At 42.8% G+C, this 16,167-nt stretch overlaps 3 protein-coding genes across 3 annotated transcripts in view; all 3 read right to left on the bottom strand.

The window, feature by feature from the left end:
• The window catches only part of LOC131293226 (uncharacterized), a 70,363-nt gene extending 61,464 nt beyond the window's left edge, over nucleotides 1-8,899 (bottom strand). The window contains exons 1-2 of the mRNA XM_058321306.1: nucleotides 8,815-8,899; nucleotides 4,914-5,055 (exon numbers count right to left, since the gene is read on the bottom strand). Of these exons, the coding sequence (XP_058177289.1) occupies nucleotides 4,914-5,055; nucleotides 8,815-8,899 (227 nt within the window). The remainder of the gene's footprint in view (nucleotides 1-4,913; nucleotides 5,056-8,814) is intronic.
• A 3,414-nt stretch (nucleotides 8,900-12,313) lies between these two features.
• LOC131293224 (protein brambleberry-like) lies at nucleotides 12,314-14,388 on the bottom strand. Its single transcript, XM_058321304.1, has 3 exons — nucleotides 14,369-14,388; nucleotides 14,220-14,302; nucleotides 12,314-14,147 (listed from the first exon to the last, which is right to left on the bottom strand). The coding sequence occupies exons 1-3, from the start codon at nucleotides 14,386-14,388 to the stop codon at nucleotides 12,508-12,510; spliced, it is 1,743 nt and encodes a 580-aa protein (XP_058177287.1). The 3' UTR covers nucleotides 12,314-12,507.
• Nucleotides 14,389-14,922: 534 nt separating this feature from the next.
• LOC131293223 (uncharacterized) lies at nucleotides 14,923-15,757 on the bottom strand. The gene is made up of 2 exons (XM_058321303.1): nucleotides 15,288-15,757; nucleotides 14,923-15,220 (listed from the first exon to the last, which is right to left on the bottom strand). The coding sequence occupies exons 1-2, from the start codon at nucleotides 15,755-15,757 to the stop codon at nucleotides 14,923-14,925; spliced, it is 768 nt and encodes a 255-aa protein (XP_058177286.1).
• Nucleotides 15,758-16,167: the final 410 nt, after the last annotated feature.

Below are 16,167 nucleotides of genomic sequence, written 5' to 3'. Positions count from 1 at the left end.
GCGTAACTCTTTCTACAAGTCCTCATCCTCATTGCCTACTCTTAGCTGGATCTTTCTACCGACAATCCAACGAAAGGTACCTCAACGTTTGTTAGTTTAGGAGACAGTAGGGTAATATGCACGGGACGGATACAATTCCAATAAACTAAACTAATGTAATTTGTTCATTGGCATGTGCAATAATATCGTGTGAACTTCAACGATCTACATGAAAATTTAACACAGCAAATAGAACCCCCAGCTGGTGTTATATGCCCAAACATATTTTGGGCAGAACAGACCGGTACATAGATTTGGGAAAACACTGAAGTAATCCTAACTTTCTCAAAATGGTGCTGTCTCAATGAAATTAACACAAAGTTGTACGTAAAAGATTAATTTTCGATATTTTGTATAGAATCATATTGAGCAAAACAACTTTTGAAGGCCATATGGAAAATAGTGCTCTTAAGTATTTATGTTTTAGAAGCAATCGGAGAATTTTAATGTCGTCTTGATATTGTTTCGGTAGTGGAGTAGAGTAAAAAATGTGATGTAGTTTTCTTCAATGAACAGCAGGAAATAAATGTTTTTCGTTGAACTCCACATTGCCCCACATTACCCTACACATTTTACTTTGCGGTCTCATCCAAAGAGACTCGGCACGTTTGACACTAAAGAGCGTCATTTGACGAAATGTGCCTCGGCTGCGGGTTGGAAGAAAAGATGGCCCGGACTTCTCCAAGGAAGCGCCCTCCGCTCGGGAAGGGATATTCAAATGTGTGGGTGCGGCCGCGTGTGTGTGTATGTGTGTATGTGTATATATGTCGGAGGATTTTGATGCGTTTCGTGCATAACAAAGCCGAACGCGTTCCGTTCCGTTTGGTTTTCATTGGATGTACGTGATTTGAATAAAGGCCCACAATCCTTGTGACACGGAAAATAACCATACACCCCCCCCCCCCCTCCTCTCCCTCTCTCCTTGCTTCACCAACACAATCGTCCCGCCGGACACCGCCGGCAGGAAAAACAAAGCCCAACATCACTACTCTGTCTGAGTGAAACGTGACGGGTATTTGTCCCAGCTCCCTCACGAGTCCCCACCCCCCATGAGGAGGGAAGACTGAAAACAGACTCCGTTTCCAAAAGAAAGCAACCGGAATTCCGTCACGTCCGCGGATGATTTTCCTTTTTTCTTTTTGTTGCACAATTTCCCCAACTTCACCGCTCGAGTCCACGGGGACGCTTTCGTTAACGAAAAAGAGAAAAAAAGTACTTCCGCCAGCGGGATGAGCTTTTCCTAGCGCTAGGCCTAGGAAAAAATTCTTTACGTAACAACAACACATGTTCCGCCCAACGCCACCCTGGGCGGCACACATTCGATTGACATTCCAAGCGAGCAACGCTCGCCGACGTTCGGGTGCATAAATTGGAAGAATCAAAATATATCCACCATCCATGGAACGTTCGCGTCGACCGCCGCACAGGAATATCAACGGAAATAGCTTAAATGGACGACTGCCTTCAAATACGACCGCGCACGTGGATGTCGGTGTGTTTTGAGGGAAATTTATGCAAGAAAAAGGGTGATTATTACATAGCCCATACGTGTGTGGGAGCTCAATTTCTATTATTTTGAATAGAACACACTAACCACTGGCAGATAAGTTAAGTAAACAGTAATAACATTGTATAATTGTACAAAAAATGACTGGTTTTTATTAGCTTTTTTTTTCTAAAGTGATGTTTACCTTTTGTACAGCGACGAGAAAATTGACAGTAAGCGTTTCGAACCTTCCAATCATAATAACCTCAATTGTTAAGACATAAAGAAGTTATTTATGATATAAAGGACAATTTGAACACGATTAAACTTGTCTGCTAAGAGATGAAAATTCTTCTTTAAGCAAATTAGTTCGATGCTATTTATACATCATTAATTATGTCCTGCATCGTGATTATATAAAGCATCCAGATTATTATATATTATGGTTTTTGATGATATTTTTTCGATCCTTGCACCTTTAAATAACTTTCCCTGTAGCTTTAATCGATGGGATGAGCATCAGTTATCCATAATAACGCTTCTTGATAATAAGGTTTCTATTATGATTTGTTTTTCTTACTTTATGTTTATCAGCTTTTACTCCACTTTTTTGCTGGACTTGGATTAATAAATTTAACAGACCCAAAATCGCATCAAAGCTGCATGGTTACTGAGTTAAATATTATTATTAGATTTTTATTACAATTCAAATATACAAATATAAATGCCGATGGTAATATCGCCATTGTCAATTAAGATCAATCGTATTAAGGTTTTATCCATCCAAAACAATCCTCTCAAAATTAGCCCGGTTCTCAAAAGTTCACAGCCTTGGCAAAACTGATTTTTCCTTGGATTCTTGGATAGGAACTGCTAATACCGAATGAAACGTTTTAAGGTTTCCTGCCTAATTGAATTATTTCAATATTACCTAATTGAAAATTTCTTCGTAACAGCCAGTGTTGGTGGTTGCCGTGGAAAGAATAAGAAAAAAAAAGCGCCAATCCGAAGGATTCTACTTATTTCAATTAAACTTTCTCCACAACTACTCGCTACTTGGACGTAGGACACCGACTGAGCAAAAGAATCCCATGATGCTGGGAGCTAAGGAACTAATTTTGCGCCCGCATCCTCCCCCCCCCCCCCCCCCCCCACACACACACACACACACACACAACCACAATCTCCCTCAACTTCCTTGGCGGTCGAAAGACGAAGAAATGTACGAAGTAATTACACACTCGACGGATGCCAGCAGTCGAAGAAGCAGCAGCAACAAAAGATTCTGACTGACGCTCCGTAGCGTTTGTCGCTTGACTAAAAGGAAGGTTTTCAAGGTTTTTGGGTTATGGATTGTTTTTCATTGTTGGTTATTTTTTTCCTCACCCGCCAAGAAATAGTTGTTTCGCGCATCAACCATTTTTTCCACGTCAATTATTCGCGGAACCGTCTTCGCCAACGGCGTGATAAACCTTTATCACCATCCATTATAAGACACATTTTCCTTCGCCCAGCATCCGCCCAACGCGCTCGAAGATGGGCGAAAAGCAAGAACTTTCCCTACGCCCAAGCGCGATGTCGCCACAGTTTCAACAACGTCAGTGCAAATTTCATTTGACTAAGTTCGCTGGAAATGGATGACGGAAAGCGCACGGAGTGAAAACTAGTGCGCGCAAAGTAACAACAAAAAAAACGACGGTAATATCAAATTAGGAAAAACGGGAAAACTTTGGCCTCGGTAGCTATTTTTCAACACAAACACACACAAAGTGACAGCTACAAAGAGAGCGAGAGAGAAAGAACACTGAGCCGTTGCGAAGAAAGGATGCAAACAGAACATTGTCGGACACAGCGCGAACAAGGTGTCGTGTCGAGTGTCGGGGTACAATGCTTTTCCTCGCTTTTCTTCCGCTACATCTTAGCAGCGATATGGGAGTTGGGCGTCGCTCGCACAACCCAACCGGGTCAAGGTCTAGTCGTCGAGCGAGTGACGGCAACAACATAAGGATCGTTCAAGAACCCTCCCCGCCAGACGAGGCAAGGGGCACGCGACGTTCAAGAAAATATGTTTTCCTTCCGTGCTCGCCGTCGTGTCACATGACGGTGCCGTGGGACGGTAATCCCACGCCTCAAACGCCACCGGTTGACATCGAGCATGGGGCATGGAGCTGTGTGTCAAAGCTATGGCGCGACCATGATTTTATCGCGAGCGAAAGGATTTGTTCGCTGGTGCAACATACCGCCACTTGTGCCATGCATACTTAAACCATGTAAGAGTATTCATTTAATGCGCACACAGTACACAGCACACCTGAGCACCGTGAAGCACAGTTATTCTCATTAGTTTACAAAAGATTAACTTTGAATCAAAGATCCAACTATTTGAAGTTAAACAGTTATTTTAACAGTTAAGACATCCTGAAACAAATCAAATTATATCAGCACGAATGGTTCAGATGAAATAGAAAGCAATTTGTGAATAATGTTGTTATTATAGAGTACTCATCTCTTCACACAATAAGCCAATAATCTTATTTTATAAAATTAATGTAAGGGACAGAGTGCGTGACGAATTTTAGAAGTAAATTAAAAATTAAAATTATTCCTCATGTTTCCGTAACAATATTCAGATCAATCCGATAGCAATTGGAAAGATATTATGGTAGGCATCAGAAAAACGTAACATATGGTCAAAGTCCCTTTATTTATTTGTGGTCGACTAACATTGGATGGCGATTTCGATATGGCATTTTTTGCGAAACACATTTCATAACATCAGGATGGTTTTGGTGGGTGTACGGTTTCAAGCATAAATTAAATTTCCCTTTATGAATTGAAATTTTGACCATGAGAAAGAAGGAAATGAAACTGGTTTAAATGGTAATCGATTAAACGCATTTTGATTGTAATGTTTCCTCCCTCACATTCTACTGTGAAAAAATAATACTCAATTACTTTTTGAAAAGCAGATCAATTTACATAACAAATAACGTTTGATCGGCTTTTTTGGAAACAAATGGGGCCATTAATAATTTACAGTTTATAAAAAAATTGACAGCAGACATCTTTCAACCCAGTATGTTGCTCGGCAACAGTTAACGTTGGAACGTTTAAAATTAAATTGAGCTGAAAAGCGTGCGCTTGTGTGGAAAGGAAGTAGGAAAAATAAACCCCACCACAAAGCAAACATAAATAAAATTAACCTAGACCGACCGTTGCCCGACCCGCGATTGACCTGTACCTCAATGAAATCAATTTCTCAACACATACGAGCCGGAGTGGATGCAGCAGCAACAACAACAACAACAACAAAAAGCAAAACTGGCAACATACTCGCTGTCTGCTGGCGTTGAAAGACGAAGGAAAATGGAACACCCTCATGGCTTACCTGTTCTCGTCCATGTAGACGCAGTTGCGCTGGTCCTGGCAGTGGGGCGTAAACCGTGCCTCGAGGATCGCTATTTTCGACTCGAGATTTCCGCACGTTAGCCGTATTTCGGTGTCATAGCAGCCCCACTCCTCGATGACCTCTGCCGGCGGAAACACGAACGAAAGAGGGCAGGTAGAAGGCGACCGTCGATTGGGTTTGTGCCGGGAAAATCGTCCAGCGTTTGAGTTTCATTTTCATTTTCGCCAGCCAGAACGACGTCGGGATCAGCGGACGGAAGCATGGAATGAAGAAAAATGGAGAACAAAATAGTGTTAGAAAGGAAAATTTGCTCGCCGATAAACTTGCCAAACCCCACTGTCGGCCAAATCGAACACCCCGGGGCCAATAGTAGCTGCACTACAGAGTGGACGTACACAATGTTCGCCCTTGGCTTGGCTTTCCCCCTTCGGCTGGACTTAACATTTTATTCGTCCAGGTGGAAGAAACGGGGTTGCGAAACCGTCTGACTCAGAAGTTTTCTCTGCACTCCCCCGAGATGACCTCATCTTCGAGGGTCGGTTTATTTATCTTGTCAAGCGGAAGGAATTGAATAGAAAAAAAAAGCTTGACAAGCTTCTCCTTTCCATCGACCTTTTATAAAAGGATGGTCGTTTCGGTTCGTGCAAATGTGTTCCTCCATAATTACGCAAACGACGTTGTCCAGGCGTGATCGGAAAGGGTTTAGAAGAAAATTTGCCTACCCAAAAGAATTCCTCCACTTCGCACAGATATACCTTACTAGTCGCTTATATTTTTCTGTTGAGAAATAAGTTTACTCCATAATTAAAAAGTTGATCCTCCAGAATTGTGAAAATTGCGAAAGAAAATCCTCAAAGGCAAAGAATAATTATAAAACAAACAATTTCTTTATAAAAAAGGGGAGGAGGCCCTATTCAAAAAATCCCTGTCACAGAAATACATAAACGGTTTCTATATTTTGGAAAAAAATTGCTGCCATACGGCGATAACTCATGAAGTACATGAAGACGAACTCAAAGTCAAGAATTCTTTTTCACAAGCAAGGTTAAAAGAGTTTGAACTGTTTTTTTTTCTTCGATCATTTGGAAAATGAACCATAGATACCATGGTCAAATTGTTCCACAAAGACACATAATTAAATACATTATTCTTTTTATCTAGTTAAAAGATGAATTCTGATAACCAGACCACGGGTCTAACGGGTTCAAATTATTGCTTCATCGGAAGGATGACAATCATACCTCAAACACTACAAAATCCCATTCATTTATCCATTGTTTGCACCGGCTTATTTAAACTCCCATCTAAAACGGGGGTCTCCGTCTTAAACACGATTTACGATCATACCCACGCCCAAAAATACGATTACACACACAAGCAACGGTTCTCGCATCCTGCGCCCCCCAACAATTTTCATTTCACCGCTGTTGCGGTGTGGCAAAGGGTGCTCGCTCAATAATATTTGCACAGCCCTTAAACTCAAAACAGCCACTTTACAACCGACCGAGCATCCATTCGCCAAAACCCTTCCGATATCAATAACCTTTCGCCGACGAAGGTGGACTCCGAACAAAGTATAAAAAGAGAGGCAATGTTATCCTTTGTGTTATTCGAAATAAAATTTCGCACCCAAACTCAAACCTGTTCAGGAGTCCTACGCCCCAAAACGTTGTGCCTCTTCTTCGGTAGCTCACGGAGCACCAGAAGGGTTCCGGAAACGCCGTTAACGGCTTTACGGCCAAGACCGTTCCGCATCCTTCCCCTCATCTTCCATCGTAACACACACGTACACACACACACACATACGTTTATCAAACAGCCACGACCCCGAGACGGTTCCGGGCGACTGATTATTCCCAGCTGCGAACTGCAGGACGAAAAAGGATATAGCTCGAGGAGGATACTGCACGAGCCGAACTGTCAAATGGTTCGTTTACTTGGTTTTTATTGCAGCACGCATCCTCAACCCTCCGCCCATTTACCGATTTTCTTTGGGTGGTCACCTGAATCGAAGGTGCAAGGAATGTGGCTGGGTCGTTTATTGCACTCCCAAAACTTCGATCCGAAGGAACAAGTGAACTTGTGAAATGTCTTTGCTCTTGAATAATGGCGCAAGGAGCGAACTTAATTACAACCAACCGGCATTCGTGTGTAGGGTGCTTTGGTTTAAGTTCATCTTATTCCAGCTTAAACCTACCGGCTTGTTGATGGCTGTTCATGTTCTGTTGTTGTACCTTCACTAGTACGTAACTAATCCGCTTTGACCCTCCTACATAGTTTGCTAACGAACCAATGTGGATACACTAGACCTCTCATGCCAGCCCCGAAAACTTTCAATAATCAACACTGATGTTCCTCTTTTTTATTATAATCTCGTTGCGAAGGTGTTTCCCTTCTTGCTCGGCTAGGAAACCCTGGCCCGACGGACGAGATTCCACTGTTGTTAATTTAGGTCCTAGGGTAACACACGACCTTTTCCAAACCGGAAGTCATCTGCTTCCGTACGAGGAGATTATCTCTCGGTACCGCAAATTTACAGCACAAAGTCAGTCTATCGGATTATCAGTTGATTTGTCCGAAGATTGTGTCCTAATGTAGCGTGAAGCATGTTCATTTTCATCCATCATTAAATTAAAGTAGGCTGGATTATCAAAAGCACAAATTATTACCTAATCAGCTCTAACAAGGGTTCTTCTATAGTAGCGAAAACTATTCAAAATTAAACAAAGAAAATAATAGAAATTCCATGAAAGAGAAATCTTTATAATGATACAATATCCTTGAAACATGTTTTAGCTTATGTTTAATTTTTCTAGCAAATTATCTTGTGTGCTATAAAACCTTAGTTAAAACAATTTTAGGTGTGTAATTGCATAACGCATTAATAAACCAAGCATGTTACCAATTGTTTCCTTGTTAAAATAAATTCTATTGCAAATATTTTTGTAGAGTATGCCTAAATTAAACTATCTTCTTTTTTAAGTTAAATTAAGATAAGTTCTGAAAATTGTGATCAATTTAAATATTATTACTAATTTGTTTTACTTTTTTGTTCAATTGTATATTGATGATTTGTTTGTGAAAAAGAAAATATATGTAGTTTCTTATAATCTTTCTTTGAAAACAAAGGCCAAAGGCAACGTGCTCACTATAATAGGAATAAAAATTCCATTATTCCAATCAGATTAAGTTTAGCGTATACAGCCAATTCTTTCAATTCCAACGGTTTAGTTCCGTTAACTACCAGATCTATTTTTAACAGCTCGTAAGTGGGTAAAGTGATTCTCTTTTCTAACATAATTTTCCTCCATACAATGGAATCGTTCCAGGAAATAATTTCAATTTTCTTAAAAGTCTCCTTCACTCATGCTTTTCCTCAAATCCGCCCACCAAATTTTCTGACGAGCGGAAAAGCCGCACACTGGGAGCTGGATGTTTTGAAAGGGCTTAATTACCATATCGAAGCAATTAAACCTCCCGACCCGGGAAGCTTCCGAAACCGCCTCACCCCAGCACATGCCATCATTTTCCTGCCCTTCTGCATCCTACCGGAAAACCGAGAGTTTTCAGGAGTACGTGTCAGTGTGTAGTTACGTTCTCATGTATGGTATCTAATTTTCCAATACATGTATACGCTCATACTTTTCTTCACCGTTTTCAGTTGAAACTGGGTTGAAAAATCTTTTTCCTCCAGTGTGCCTCCACCAGAGGTCACTTATAATGATTGCGTTGGTTGATCATTATCAAGGTTCAAGGTTAAATCTTGCGTCACAAGCAAGAAACGGAAGATTTAAACTTCCATTTAATGTTTCCGTGACCTAAGGCTGAAACACTTATGATCTATTGCGCTACTTTCTTGTTTCGCTTGGGTTTTGCTTACCGATGGGTGCTATCATCATCTGCTCGTTTATTCCTTGGACGATGGCGATGTAGCATACGAGAAGAATTGGTAGCACCAGACGCATCCTCCTCACGGGTCGATGGTAAATGCTACCCTCCCGGGCAGGTCCGGGAGAGTAAAGGACTAATTTCGTGGCCATGTTTTGGTTGACTTAATTGTGCTTTCACCACCCGTTTTGCGGTTCGACTTTTCAGCTAGATACTTGTTTATGTTGCTACTAGTTGTAATAAATACAATAAATAGATGTTGGACACTTGCTCCTCGGGAGTGCGGTCCACAGTAGGTTACTAGGATTGATATATTATTTTAACTTGAATATGCGTATGTTGCACGTGTAACTTTGTCACAGGCTACTTCTCCTGACGGTTCCTAACCGTTATGGCAACTCCGATCTCTTCACAGCTTGGAAATGACACTTTTCTAGCGAATTACCAACGCGCCACTGTCACAAACCGATGCTCCGAGCCGCAACTGATTGCCGTTACCATTTTCACGAAGGTGTCGGTGGTGTTCCAGAAAACACCCGCTTGCGATTGTGCAGCACATGGCACTTGCTTCACTCATACTTCACCAAGCGCGCAAGGACATTCCTTCGGTGCCCACGGGAACGACCCACCAGCGTAAACCTGCAGTAGTCGAATCTCGCCGTTACCATCGCAACCAAAGACACTCGTCGATAGCGCTGCCTCAACCGGCGTTGAAAAGCACCACGAAACCGTACATGGAACAGGCTGGAACAGCCTCACACACTCAGCACGCAACTAGCGGCCACATATCCTTCACCAAAAATCAACATCCTTGCACAATCCAAGGGAGGCAAACGCTTCTTCCTGCACGTAGGATGCTATAACACACAATCGGCCAAGGGATTCAGGGATGGCAAATGCCAGGAGCGCGCGCACACCAAACTTCACTGGCACAAGAATTCCAGCAAACCGTGCCGGGTGGCTGTTGACTTCCTTCCTTCCAAACACACTCGGGTACTTTCGAAGCACGAATTCTAGGGAGTACGCTTTCACTTTTACGCAGTTCTTGTAGAGGAGTTACTGCCTAGCCAACACCAAAAAAAGACAAATGCACCGAACAGTAACAGAACGATGTTCGAGCAAGGACGAACGACGTTGTGACTTCGACTGTTCTCGAGCACAGTTCGCGACGGACTGGCAGCAAATTTTCCTTCGCGCTCTCGCGCGTAAAACCTCATAGCGCGCTCAGCAATGCAGGAACAAAACAGAGAGAAAATGCTTACCGGAACGAGAGAAACGCGCAGCATCTCACTGCCACATGCGGATACAATACGGAGAGCGGCGAGGACGAGATGCGGTTCGCAGGACTCCATGAAAACAAATGCAGGCGTAAATTCGTAAACTCCCGTTCCCCGAGCAATGTTGGTTGCTTCCTTTGGAGGAAAAAAAACTTAAAACACGGCTAGAACGGATGACAGGGGCCCGGAAACGGAGATTCGTAAAACGGTGATTGTGCGTCGAAGAGAGATACAGGATATATACGGCGCACACAAGATCGCAGGTGCTGCCGGGAGGATGTGCTGAAAAAAAACATCAAAATAATGGAAAGAGAACATAGACGGATCGAAACCGCACGCGGAGGATGCACTGCGTGTCTGTTTGAATCGGAAAATCATACAACAGGGTGATTCATTTCTTGTTAGATATGATACCTTTTAAAATATTTTAAATCCTATAACAAATGTACGGACAATACAAGTAATCACAGTATCATGAATAACTTTATTCTTTTTTAAGCGTAAATATTTTAAACTTAACCAAGAATAAAATTCATCCCAATCTCTTCAGAGCACCATAAATAAAATATAGGTAGAAAGATGAAAAAATAATTTTACACTCGAATGAATTTAATAAGTTCAACAAACAGCACCAACATTGTTCTCAAAATGCTAAAGAAATAATACCTGGAGCACGACTTCATGGACTGAACATTAACAATTTTACGAACAAAATCAGTAAAAAAATAGTTAAAAAATATTCGTACAACTAACAATTTCCTACGCCTATTTTTCGTAAAACGAACGAACGAAACGTATGAATAATTTTTCTAAACATACAACTGTAAAAAACTACTCAACACGTCTTCCATGTATCGATGCAACCACACATGTGGGAAGAGCGTTTGTACAAAAAAAAAGGGCTTCCGCCAATATCGACCTTGCAGCTCGAAGCATAAATCCGTTTTTTTATGTTTTGTTTGATTTCATTATGCTTTACTGTTTGGTCTACTGTTTGGTCTACTGTTAAATTGTAACACTAGCGTGTATAAAAAACATGTATCCTGGCACATTTACTTGAACGGTATAGCATATTGTTAAGCACAGCTAAAACATCAAAAATTGCGTAGCATTCATGAGCCTTTCGGGTATTCCGGGTGTAGCAGATTAAGGACATGCTTCCTGTTTATTCAATGTTCCCGCATAGGAAAACGGAAACTTCGGGCAGGCTCGAAACCGGATGAAAATCCGGATCACAGTGTACCCTTTTTCATTGATGCGGAGATTCATTTAGTTATTTGTATTATTTATGAATATCTTACTAGCACTTTGTTTGATTTTCCGCTTATCTTTGCTCCACAACTCATAGACACACCGTTTGTCAACAGTATGAATTTTAACCAAACTAAATCTATTCCAATTCGTTGAAACATCTCGGTTGCCACGAAAGCAACGGGATACGACGAATTAACAGTGTTCTCAATAATTCAGCAGCAGCCGGAAAGTGAAACACGATAGCACGCTGGATAATTTAGCCAAACCCATCCCTCCACCAGGCACGTGCTGCAACCATAGCAACGAGTGCATAGCAATAGGGTATACACCGGTATACCGTTGTTCGTACATACCTAGCAAATTCCGACACGGGGACATTTGTGGAAAGAAAATTTCCTCCAGTGAACTCGCTGCCGAACGTACCAAGAGAGCGCCATTGTCTATACGAAACCATTTCCGCAGCACGTTATCACCCGTCTACGATCGGGCCGCAGGATTGTATACGACGGGAAAACTAGTCGATTTCCGCACAGACTGCGACTGGCCAGGCTACTAGAACAAAAAAACAAAACAAATGAAACGTGCGACCGCATTGATATGATGTGCATTTTAATGGCCAGGATCTGTGTTCCTGTTGCTCTTTTTCCATAACAAACATTTAAATTTAAATTAAATTTGACTCAAAATGCATACCAACAGTTCATTCCATTTTACCTCTGTATCGTATCTACTAACGGAGCTAGTGAAAGGAGATCTTGTGATACTTAATTGAAAGAGAGTTTTTGAAATCATTTCCATTAAGACCGATTTATAAAATTTATTCTTAGCAAATCTATTTAATAAAATACATCGGTGATGTATTTAACAAATTAAAAAGTAAAAAAAGTTTCAAAAAGTATTTCCATTTACAATATTTTTGTTTGTTGCTTTTTCCATACCAATCTATCAATTCCACCTACATTTGAATTAAGTCTATGGTCAAGCATGGATAAACAATATTTCCTGCCAATTGTACTATTACTACATATTATATGAGGTTGAATGGTTTACAGAAGTATAGGCGAGGTAAAAGCTACAGTGAAAAATAAATAAAACTTACGTAATAGGTCACAAGAAAACAGAATATCCCCCCGGCAAACAAAGCAAACGCCCAACTAAAGGCTTCGTGGTTCGTGCAGGCGACAGACACCGGATCCAGTTTGAGCAATCCCACGACATTGGTCGCCTCTTAGCGTTCGGGCGGAACATTGCTGGCGTTGGGTATGTTGCCGCCCACTGGATGGCCCCGACGGGGTAGTACTGCGCCCCCGGCTATCGTTATCGTGGTCGTCGTCGAAACGAGAAGCACTACGGCGCAGTGAGCTGATTACCGTGGAAGAGACGGACCGCTCCCTGCTGAAATTGTCACGACGTTGGAAGCGTCCTGCATTGCCTACCACATCCGGCTGCTCGACGTTTTCCTCTTCGTCGTCGTCGTCGTCGTGTTCTGGAGGAGCTGTATTGTGGCGACTGTGATCTGGTCGATCCTGAGCGGGCGTTCTGGACCTCTGCTGCCGTGGATTGCTATCCGTCCGTAAAGGTATATTTTTTATAATCAAGCGACTAAGCAAATCTAATACCACGATGCAACCCAAGGCAATAGATAGTCTTAAAATGTTTGGCTCGAAAAGTTCCAACAGTCCACCGATCAGATTGCCCGGCACGGCAGCTATGAAGACAACCCTGATTAGATTGTCTGCCCCCACGAAAGCAAGGCATATCATACCGATCAGTAGATAGCTAAAGTGCACCAGAATTACATTGAGTTTCTGTAGTATATTCTCGTTGCCACCAATCTTCTCCACGAGCCAGGCCAAGTGGTGATTGAAATCGTTCTGCAGCTTGCCGAGCGACTCGAGTAAGTTAGAAACGGTCGCATTGATCCGCTGCAGCTGCTCGAGCGTGTATCGATACTGTTCTTCCGCCACCCGATGGTGCTCGTTGAAATGCACGCCCGTTTCATCGATTTTCGCCGCTATCTCCGCTGCGTGTGCCTGCAGCCGCTCCAGATCGGTTAGCAGGGAGTCGTGGTTAAGTTTGCTGCGCTTCGACTGCAGCTCGAGCTGTTTCATGCTATCGTCGATGCGATTGCGCAGCCCGGTCAGTAACACTGCAACCTCTTGCTGGCCCGCCCTGATCAGTCCTTTTTCACGCAACAGATCACGAAAGTTCGATTCCACCTTTGCCCGGTGCACTTCGGAGATTTTCAAAATATCACCCTGCTGGTTCATGATGCGCTCGTTGTTTCCCACCATTTCATCCACAGCCTCCTTCGTAAGACTCTGCAGCTGCCGCTGGTTGCTGGCCAGTTCGTCCATCATGCGGATCTGTTCGTGGGCCGTGTTCATCAACTTATTCACCGTCAGCTCGGTCAGTCCACGGAACTGCTCGTGGCGTACGCTGGCGCACACTGCCTTGGCACGGTTCGTTATCAGATGGTACGCATTCCAAGTGTCCGGATCCATCCGCTCGGTGCACTGCCGGAGGGACATTTCCTCCGTGCAGGCGAACACTGGCCGACCTTCCGAATCCGACTGGCAGTTCAGTAGCATTACGGAGAGTTTGCCAATCTGTTCGGCGTTCAGCTCGTGGCAGGATTTTTTGAGCTTTAAAATGATACGATGGTGACACAGGTCAAGCTTCGAGAGGTTCATACCGATCCATTTCGATGCTTCCCGTATGAAGTTTTCTTCCCCGTCGGACAGTTCGTATGGCACACCAGGAAAGGTATCGACCGCCGTCGATGGATCGTCTTCTGCAAGCAAGACACATTTTAAATAATACTTTCACACTACGATTAAGCGAAACTGCATCTTTCTAATCTCACCTGACGGCCATATGTATTCCAGCAGCGATCCCGACACAGGACTCAAGGAAGAGACAAGTACCAAAACTAATAGGAATACAATCCTGTTCGGAAGGAAACATGTATCAATCTCTCATTTCTAATATTCCCAACCAATTATTTTGCTTTACCCCATGCCGTGGCGCAGCATGTTGCTCTGATCAGTAGAATACGATCGCGGCGTAGGTCAAATATAGCGATTATCACATTGGGTTTATTTTTGTCCACCAAAGAAGGCCACTGAGCCGAAACAAAAACGGATAGAAAACAATCACGACGTGTTGCACGTTGAAACGAAAAACTTAGAATATGTTAAGATACAAATCAGATGGAGAGCGAAAGGCGTCAAACAACTAAAGAAAAGAAACTTTACACCACGGCACTATCGAAAAAATCACATCTGCTCCAAGATAAATCTCCTAGACTCGGAGGAAAACATTGCGCGCGATACGATTTGACAGCTGGTTTTAGAATCAAAACACGCTTAGTGATGGGCGTCTCCTACATTGGCCATGGGGGTTCGATCCGTTCTTTACAAATGATTCACTAACATTTGAAAAATCATCGAACCACGTGGTTTAACCCAACCATGGCTAGTGCAATGAAAAGCGTCGAAAAAACGAGCAAATAATTATAATTTTATTTTTATTTATTTGGCGTAAGTTTCGGAAAGTCTATACACGCTTCACATACCACCAAAAATACCATTGAAAACGTTAGAAAAGGAATCTAACAGAGAGACGGTACATTCAGCATACATCTCCGCACACACCGAACCGCCAGCTCGGACACTAACCTGCCGGGGGATCTTTTCCGCTTGTCTGTACGATTCGTGGTGGGACTCCCGAACAGTGTCCTCCGTAGTGGACGGTGTAAATGCTATGTGCAGTAATTCCCCTACCAAACCGCTCGAGTGAGTAAACCCGGCATCGGAAGACTCGCAAATCGTCCGAAGTACGCAGCTACGACCGTTCAATCCTTTCCTGTTAAATTAAACAGTAAGCTATTGCACTTAAATATTTAAACTACCCCATTCGAATCATCACTTACTGATTGAATAACTGCTCTAAAATGTGGTAGAACGTCCAACGGGAATCTTTTGTGTAGTGTCCTGGCAGCAATGCATTACCCGATTCCTGTTCCTGTTCGTCGTTATAATGCTCGTACTTCTCGTCGGCCATTCGCAATGGGGTCTGCCACGTATCCCGTCGACGGCGCACCCCATCCGCACGCTGTGTTTCCAGCTCGTGACGGTCCAAAAATGGGTGAATCCAATGGGACGAATTCCATGGCAGAAGATAAACGGATTTGAACACATATCCCACCGTAATGGACTCCAGCTGCAAGTCGACCGGTATACCGAACCCGCCGATAAACTGCAAACGGCCCGGGTTTGCGCGAGGAAAGAGAAGAAATCGTTTCTGCCTAGAAACGAAATCCTCACTTGTCTCCGTACTCAATGTTATCAAAGCAACAAGCATAGTTGCCAGAACAAGATTCGGATGCCGGCTTAACTGCATTTTTGCAGTTTGCGTAGCCACAGGGAACTGAAGGGCTTGAAGTAGATATTCAGCTTAGGAAACCTCGTTTCATCAAGAATTGTAGCTCTCGTTCACATGTACGTGCTAAATTTGTTTAGTTATGCATAATCGTTTCCCCCATCCGTTGTGCGAATAATATGCAATACTATGTTGCATTTCACACCACCACGCTCGTAAAAGTGCATTAACCTTGCAGGATTACCTAGAGAACCACATCTCTTCTGTAGCATGAACACATTACCAAACGGTTGCGCAATGGAAGTATATACGTTCTTTATTGAACAAATTGATAATACCATCTTATTTTGATTAGCTAGTTAAAAAGGGTTAGCTATCGTCTGTAAAATTGTTACTTCGTATTTTGTTTACTTGTTCACCTGCCTTCTAGC

The sequence above is a fragment of the Anopheles ziemanni genome, chromosome 2, assembly GCF_943734765.1.
Source record: "Anopheles ziemanni chromosome 2, idAnoZiCoDA_A2_x.2, whole genome shotgun sequence".
NCBI lineage: Eukaryota > Metazoa > Arthropoda > Insecta > Diptera > Culicidae > Anopheles > Anopheles ziemanni.
The sequence above is the reverse complement of the archived record's forward strand: the minus strand, read 5'-3'. Positions and strand labels throughout refer to the sequence as shown.